The sequence below is a fragment of the Nipponia nippon genome, unplaced genomic scaffold, assembly GCF_047370975.1.
Source record: "Nipponia nippon isolate SJK-2023a ecotype South Korea unplaced genomic scaffold, ASM4737097v1 scaffold_16, whole genome shotgun sequence".
NCBI classification, from domain to species: Eukaryota; Metazoa; Chordata; class Aves; order Pelecaniformes; family Threskiornithidae; genus Nipponia; species Nipponia nippon.
In genome coordinates, this window is record NW_028262332.1 from 6,826,174 (window position 1) to 6,833,220 (window position 7,047).

A 7,047-nucleotide genomic window follows, 5' to 3' on the forward strand; every position below is an offset into this window, starting at 1 on the left:
AAGTAAAATCTGGGCCTATCCCCCACCCCGCCCTGGAGTTCCCACTCCTGAGTGACGGGACATGGCCCCCTGCAGAGCCACGGGGCACCCTGGCCACACCAGCACCTGGAAACCATCAGCATGTATCCCAGAAGGAAAAATGTCATTTACAATCACTTAAAAACACTTTTATTATATTCAAGTTCTAAATCTTGGCTTCAAGTTCCCGTATGTCACATCTCCTGGGAAGACGTGGCTGACGCCAGCTGCGGGGCCTCTGGCTTCTTCACCAGCTGCCACGTCGACCCTGTCCTAAGAGCTGAAAATGAGATTTTCCTCCAATTCAACATCACAACCGGAGCCAATTTTCTTCTTCTTCGCAGCTAAAATAAAAGGCAGTGAACTGCTACAGAAATAAGTCTACAGCGCGAAAAAGATACAAAACAACACGGCACACGATATAAAATCCCCGGTGCTGCATGTCTGCTGTCATTTCTTGCGCTGACAACAGACCCAGCGAGGCAGCGGCAGGCACAGCCAGGACTGCGGTTTCTCCCGGAGCACTTGCAAGCCAGGCTGAGGAGCATTGGCACTGATCACAGCGCTGCAGCATCTCAGCCTTACACACTCTGCACAGCAAAGGCCCTCGGGAACAAACAAGAAGTCTCTTACAAAGTTACATTCAAACAAACCAGCTTTAAACCTTCCCTTTATATTTACAAGGCAAACAGCACTGCTGCTTTTAAAGGATCTCTTTTTTTGTATTTTTTAAGAGGGTGAAAGTTTGTTTTCTCACTAAAAAATGCCAACCATGAAAGCTCATGTTCTTATAAAACAAGTTTTATAACTGAAAGTAAGTTATATAGAAGATTTTGCCCACCAAAGAGTTCACAGTCACCTGCAAACTGATTCACTACAAAATCACAAGAAAAGCTTTGTAGGTAACACCAGCATGTGAAGGCAGTGACTCTCCCCAACTCCATTTCAGGTCATTGACACAAAATCCTTTATTAGCGGAAAATAAGAACAACTGCAACATCTTCAGTCCATGTTCATCAGTATCGCCTATTCATCTTCTTGAATTTCTCATAGTGATAATCATCCGTTGCCTTTTCATTGAGTGGACGTTTGCGATTTGGAGGAGACCCTTCAAAAGAAAGAGAAGGAAATATTATTTCCTGTCCTTTCATCTTGAATTTCTCATAGTGCTAATCATCTGTTGCATTTTCATTGGCTGGATGTTTGCAATTTGGAGGAGACCCTTCAAAAGAAAGACAAGGAAATATTATTTCCCTGTCCTTTCACAGGAGCCATTTCCTTAAGTCCACCATTTCCTTTATACAGCCCCTTGCTGTGTGAAAGGTTATTGCTTTAGCTGTCAATGCTCCCCAACCTTGCACTCCTCGCGATTCCAGCTTTCATCAAACCCTTGTCAGCCAGCTTCGGCAACATGTTTCAGTTGTGACCTTTGCTACTCCGCTCTTGGACATCTCTAAAGACATCTTCCACCCAGAGGGCTTCATGTGTGACCTCGCAGGGGTACATCAAGTGCAAAAGCCTCTCTGGACTTAGATTGCTCTGTTTCCCCACCATCTCAGGGCAGCCGGAGAAGAGGAGGTAAGAAGATGTCTCTGCAGGACCCCTGAAGAGTTTCAGTGTCTCTCCTTATGACATTGCAGATTAGGAACTTACGCTCAGGTTCTGGCCTCTCCGTATCCCCCACTCTCAGTGGACGGGGCTTTGGCTCTTCTTTGTTCCTTCGCACTGGAGCATTTAGCTCCTCATGATAAACTGAAAGAGGGAAAACATCAGAAAAGGAGTATTATCTGGAGCAATGCTATTCAGATGGACATATTTCTATGGCATTTGTTACAACTGATCTTCGGCAGAAACAACAGAACCTCAGAACAAGCATTCTTGTAATTGGTTTCTATGGATAATCAATACACGCAAGATGGGAGACAGCAAATTTCAGTAGCACTATTTCATCAGAAGTGGCCCAAAGACTCTTAATTTCCTTCAGAACACACAAACCTGACTCCGAATCACCCCTGTAAGCATGGTTAGACACAGCAGAAGGCTGCCTTTCCTCCAGATGGCTGCGGTATGAAAGGCTCTCCCGGAAATTAATTCCCATCTCCTGTCTGGTAAGGTCTGTGTTTGCTTGACCACCTGTCTGCTTTGGCAGCCTACAAAATGGATTCTCTCAATTATAAACCATCATTTCTAATCGCAGACAAGGCATGCATTTCCAGCACATGCTCAAGACACAACTTAAAGAAAAAGTCTTGAAATTTATGAGGCAATGTCAGCTGGGAGTTAAAGAGCAGAAAGTCAAGCCATGAGTAATATGTCCCTCTGCTTGCTGACGGATGGAAGAAAAAGACGAAGCCAGATGGGGTCTATATGAGCATCTCAGAAAAAGGAATCAGACAGCTGCTTGTGCTGATACATGAACTAATTTCTCCTGCATCAGGCTCTGTCCCCACTGACTGCTTTTCTTCAGCAGAGGAGAGGGTCACACCTGGGTCAGGAGAGCTACGTGAGACTTACATCTGTTGTGCTGGACATAGTTAACAGCCATGTTGGTGGGAACGAAGGAAGTTTCGCTGTCTTTCTTTTTGTTCTGCTGCTCTGCCAGCAGCTTGGCCTTGGCCTCTTCAGTTGAGATGATGTTTTTTATTTTTGCACTGGAATAAAGAAAAAAAATATTCATATTTAAGAAGGGTAGTAGGCACAGAAGTGCTAAGTGGATGGATTTTGGGGATAGTAATAGCACTGCTATGGTATTTGATGTGTTTTTTTTGAGAGCAGAGGCAGTGCTATAGAAACAGACGCTTTGTTTCAAAGGCAAAAGGGAAGCTCGCATCTTCAGAGCATCCTCTTTCAGTGCAGGGCATAAACTGATCCTCCAGAAAGCTGCTAGATTCAAGTCACAAAAATTAAGGGCCTTTTCCCTGAAGTCATACAATGGAGCCGCACTGGAGCCCTCTCACTGCGTAGAACATGCTGTGCTAGATACAGCGCTAATCCAGAACAAGGCTCAATCCCATCACAGAGCCAAACTGGGGCTGTTATCATCCAGCCATACCACTGCTCTGCAAATCGACAGCTCCTCATCCTGGCAATTCAGGCCATAATCAACAAATCCATGAAGGACTTACTCAATTCCTAGGTCCACTTCAGGAATGCCGCTCAGCATCTGGTTGGACAGCATCTCCTCAGTCTTCTTGGCAGAGGAGACACGGATGTTCTCTGGCAGCTCGTACAGAGAGTCCTCGGCATTCTTAAGCTTCACCTTCTGCTCCTCGTTCTCCACAATTCCCTTTCTCTTCTTCAGCTCAGTCTCAATGTACTTCATCCTAAACAGCAGCACACGAGGGACACACAGTATTTAATTCTGTTTTCTGTACTCTGTCCCAGCACTGCTGAGCGCAGCTGCATCGCTGTCCCGACAGCTAGGAGAGAGGAACGAATAATCTCTCCGAAACAACTCAGCTAACATCAACATTGTCCAAGAAATGATCAGACCCTCCAAGCTCTTTCACAACCAGCAGGGAAGGCTCCCACTGGTATTTAACGCCAAGCTAGCTGGTTGGCACCTCCCATCTTTGTCCATGAAAAAGCCTTCTCAAGTCTGGCATCCAGAGGGTGAAAGGGCAAGTGAAAGTTTCAGTGAGAACTGGGAAGATGCTCTGGGACTACTCAGAATCCAAGACAGAAAAAAATCAATTGTGAGGGGACACCCAACCCCGAATTCAACATCCCAGACACATCGCAGCACAACTTACATGTCAGCATCTTCATCTCGCCTGTTGGTTTCAGCTGAGAAGGAAGTTCCCAAGTTTAGATCTTCCTCTTCATTAATCCTAAATGGAAACCACAATGTTTACAGTTGTTTATTTTTTTTTTTTAAACTGATTTGACAAGTTAGGGTAACAGTAACTGGCCAAACTGCATTATGTTAAACCCTTCAAAGCACCCCAACATCTGGTTACTTCATTACTAGCTGTCATTTAATACCAGTCCAGGGAGAGATCTCCAGAGCTCATATGCACCCACCTGTCCTTGCCTCTTTCTTTCAGCTTCTTCATGTCCACCATTCCCCCAGATTTTATCTTAAATGGGTCATCCTGTAAAATAAGAAATAATGAGAAACCCTGAAGCTTCCCTCTAGTTTAATGCTTGTCTTCAAAATCTGGATAAAATCAGAGAAAACATGTAAGTATTGAGCTGTGACACCAGTCCTACCCCAGGCCAGACTCCCGCAGGGAGCGGCTGGACCACACTGCTGTTTTCCTATCATTCCATCTTAGCGCCGCGGCGATGAAAGTGTCTAGCACTTACCACAAGCGTTGCTTCTTCTTGCAACTTCTCTCCCACAAGCAGAGCTACAGCGCTAGTCAGGCAGATAAAGAAAGTAAATAAAATTCAGTGGAAGGAAATATATTACCAACAATACTGCACTTCTTTATCCTTCTCTAAATCTAGCAGATGGTCTCGCACACTGTATTATCGCTAAACTGTCAATCTTCCTAATCCCTCCACGTGGATAGAGGAACTGTTACTGGTTTGGGGAGATGAGAACTTAAGGCAGATTTTACAGTGAGTCACCGAAATAGGAACACAGTTCATTGCTGGTGCACATTTCAACAGGCTCATCAGCTAATCAACTGCGCTAGATGAGAGGGGAGAGGGGAATTAGCATGGAGGAGGTGTGAAAGTGTCCAATTTAAACCATGCGTGCAGCACAAAAGTAATTTGTTGAAAATACATTTCATGGTAAATCCCAATCTTAATCTTTTTCTTCACGGCTGGGATACAGAACGGACTTTGCACCCTGTGAACTGACACTGTGCGCCTCTACCAAACTCCCCCTCTTTTCCACCCTCAGGCTTTCATGCAGAAACCCCTCTATCCAGGACGTGGTTTCGGCACTGCCCGGCAGGTAACGGTTTCTGCTGAAAGGAGGCACACGACAAGAGAGAAATTTACCGTTACATCACACCGTTGGGCAAAACTTCACACCCTCGGTGCTACATCCCTTACCTCACCCCATTGGGTCGCCTTCTGAGGCTCTGAACTTCTTTGGCTTCCTCCACTTTTAACCTGAAGAAAAAACATTTGACTTAATACTCGATGCTTTGGCTTTAATTAAATTAAATTAATTTGATTTTCTGCAGTTAACAGTGAATCTTCTAGACAGATTTTGCCTTAAACTTCTGCATATCAGTGTCCGCTTTTCTGGTTACAGATTATTTTCTATTTTACTTTATTTAAGCAATCAGAAAAAACCCACATGGCATCTGCTGGGTATGTCCCTTCAGCATGTCTTCCCTCAGCTCAGGAAAGAAGCACCCGAACGCTGAAGGCCTTTACTACGAACCAATATGGGAAGAACGAGCCGAGGATCACTGGTTTTAGTCCATTAAGACCTCCAGATAATATTCTCCACACAGTAAAACAGAGGGTGACTAAGTAAGATGAATTAACGCGGGGCACCTTTACTCCTTCAACAATCGACACTAGCTAATAAAATAATACAGCCATTTCTCAGGAGAGGGGGGCTAAGGAAGCACTCCATTTACAGCAAAATTAGCAGCAGCTCTCAAGTGAACATAACGGAGCTGAAAGGTTGTCAGGATACATCAGTGCGCGAGTGACTCAGAAGAAAGTTTACGGTAAATTTAAATGTCAAGTCTCTCTATATAGACTGACACGCGCTCTTAATCTCTTCAGATATTTGGACTTTTCCTAATTATGCATGTCTTTCAATATCTGCCGTGAACTATGCATCGTAAAATACTTTTTTAGAGATAAAATAATAACAAGAAAGATCTTGCTTGGCGTGCAGGGCTCTGAAAACAAACCGGACCATCCGCGAGCGCCCATTTCCAAAAGACAGAGGCAAAAGAGAGGTAAATGTCAGAAATCGCGTGCGACGCCAGCAAGAGGGCAGGTGCCCGGCGGAAAGCGGGGGCCCCCGGGGGTCCGCTGGCACCGAGCGCTGCTCTGGCCGCTCCCGCCGTTCCGCAGCCCGGCCCCGCGGGCCGCCCCGGCGGCTTGGCCGGCGAGCGGTGCTCCCCTCCCGGCCCGGTCCCGGAGGGAGGAGGCGGGCGAGGTCTCCGCGGGGCAGAGCCGCCTCCCAGCGCGGCCGCAGCTCCCGGCAGGGTCGGACCCCGCCGCGGGGCCGAGCCGCCCCCTCCCGCCCCCGCCGGCCCCGTACCCGGGTGGGGACCCCCCCATGGCGGCGGGCTCCGCTCCGCTCGGGCGGCTGCGCCTCGGGCCTGAGGGCGACTGCGGCCGGAGACCGCGGCGCGACGGTGCAGGTTATGACGGGGGGACGTCACAATGGGAGACAAGGTGACGCAGCACCGCGGCGGCGTGGCGTGACGACATAAAGGTGTGACGCGAACGCTGTGACGCGCGAAACCATAACATAGCGGCGCAACGCCACGATGTGACGTGACGTGACGTGACGTGACGCAAGGCCGGTACGCGATGATATGACGACGTGACACGACGGCGTGACACAACCGGACAACCCGGGGTCCCGTTCCCCGACCGCGGCAGGGCCGGGCGCGCCCGTACGCCCCGGGGCCGGTGGGCCCAGCCGGGCTCCCCGCGGCTCCCGACCCACCTGACCTCCTCAGCGACCTGCTCGTCCTCCTCCTCCTCCTCGGAGTCCCCCCTCCGCCGGCGGAAAGACTTCTTGGCCGGCATGGCGGCGGCTGCTGCGCTCCGGCACGGCCGCCACACTGCGGCCGCCCCCCCCCCCCGCCACACTCCCAACTCCGCGCCGGGCGCGTCGCGCGGCGATGACGCCACAACCCCGCGACGAAGCCGGGCGGCACCGCCCATCCGCCAGCACCGCGGCCGGGCAGCAGCCGCGGGCCCCGCTCGCCGCCTTGCCCCGGCAGGAGGCGTCTCCTCCCGCAGCGCGGCCTTCGCTCCGCCGCTCGGGCCGAGGCCCCTCCGTGCCCTCCCGGGCTTGCTCCGCCGCTCACCCCACCCCTGCGGCCCCCCCCCGGGTTTATTTACCAAGGCGCCGTGTTGAGCAGCGCGGGC

General features: G+C 49.8%; 1 protein-coding gene across 3 annotated transcripts; it reads right to left on the minus strand.

The window, feature by feature from the left end:
- Positions 1 to 145: 145 nt before the first annotated feature.
- Positions 146 to 6,753, minus strand: CUNH9orf78 (chromosome unknown C9orf78 homolog). Of its 3 annotated transcripts, none has more exons than XM_087752513.1 (9): positions 6,620 to 6,753; positions 5,029 to 5,088; positions 4,327 to 4,378; positions 4,042 to 4,112; positions 3,771 to 3,848; positions 3,144 to 3,341; positions 2,533 to 2,669; positions 1,672 to 1,770; positions 146 to 1,126 (listed from the first exon to the last, which is right to left on the minus strand). In XM_087752513.1, the coding sequence occupies exons 1-9, from the start codon at positions 6,700 to 6,702 to the stop codon at positions 1,035 to 1,037; spliced, it is 870 nt and encodes a 289-aa protein (XP_087608639.1). In that variant the 5' UTR covers positions 6,703 to 6,753; the 3' UTR covers positions 146 to 1,034. The 3 variants fall into 3 exon arrangements, with proteins under 3 accessions (XP_087608639.1, XP_087608641.1, XP_087608640.1); XM_087752515.1 differs by lacking the exon at positions 6,620 to 6,753 and adding an exon at positions 6,206 to 6,502; XM_087752514.1 differs by lacking the exons at positions 146 to 1,126; positions 1,672 to 1,770 and adding an exon at positions 1,790 to 2,168.
- Between the last annotated feature and the right edge of the window lie 294 nt (positions 6,754 to 7,047).

Bases quoted from the DNA above. Each gene is read 5' to 3' on its own strand.
- CUNH9orf78 (XM_087752513.1), bottom strand. From the start codon at position 6,702: ATGCCGGCCAAGAAGTCTTTCCGCCGGCGGAGGGGGGACTCCGAGGAG. The intron at 5,089-6,619 runs GTGGGTCGGGAG...TTTTTTCTTCAG, and splicing joins CAGGTCGCTGAGGAGGTCAG to GTTAAAAGTGGAGGAAGCCA. The intron at 3,849-4,041 runs GTGGGTGCATAT...GTTTCCATTTAG, and splicing joins AAAGAAAGAGGCAAGGACAG to GATTAATGAAGAGGAAGATC.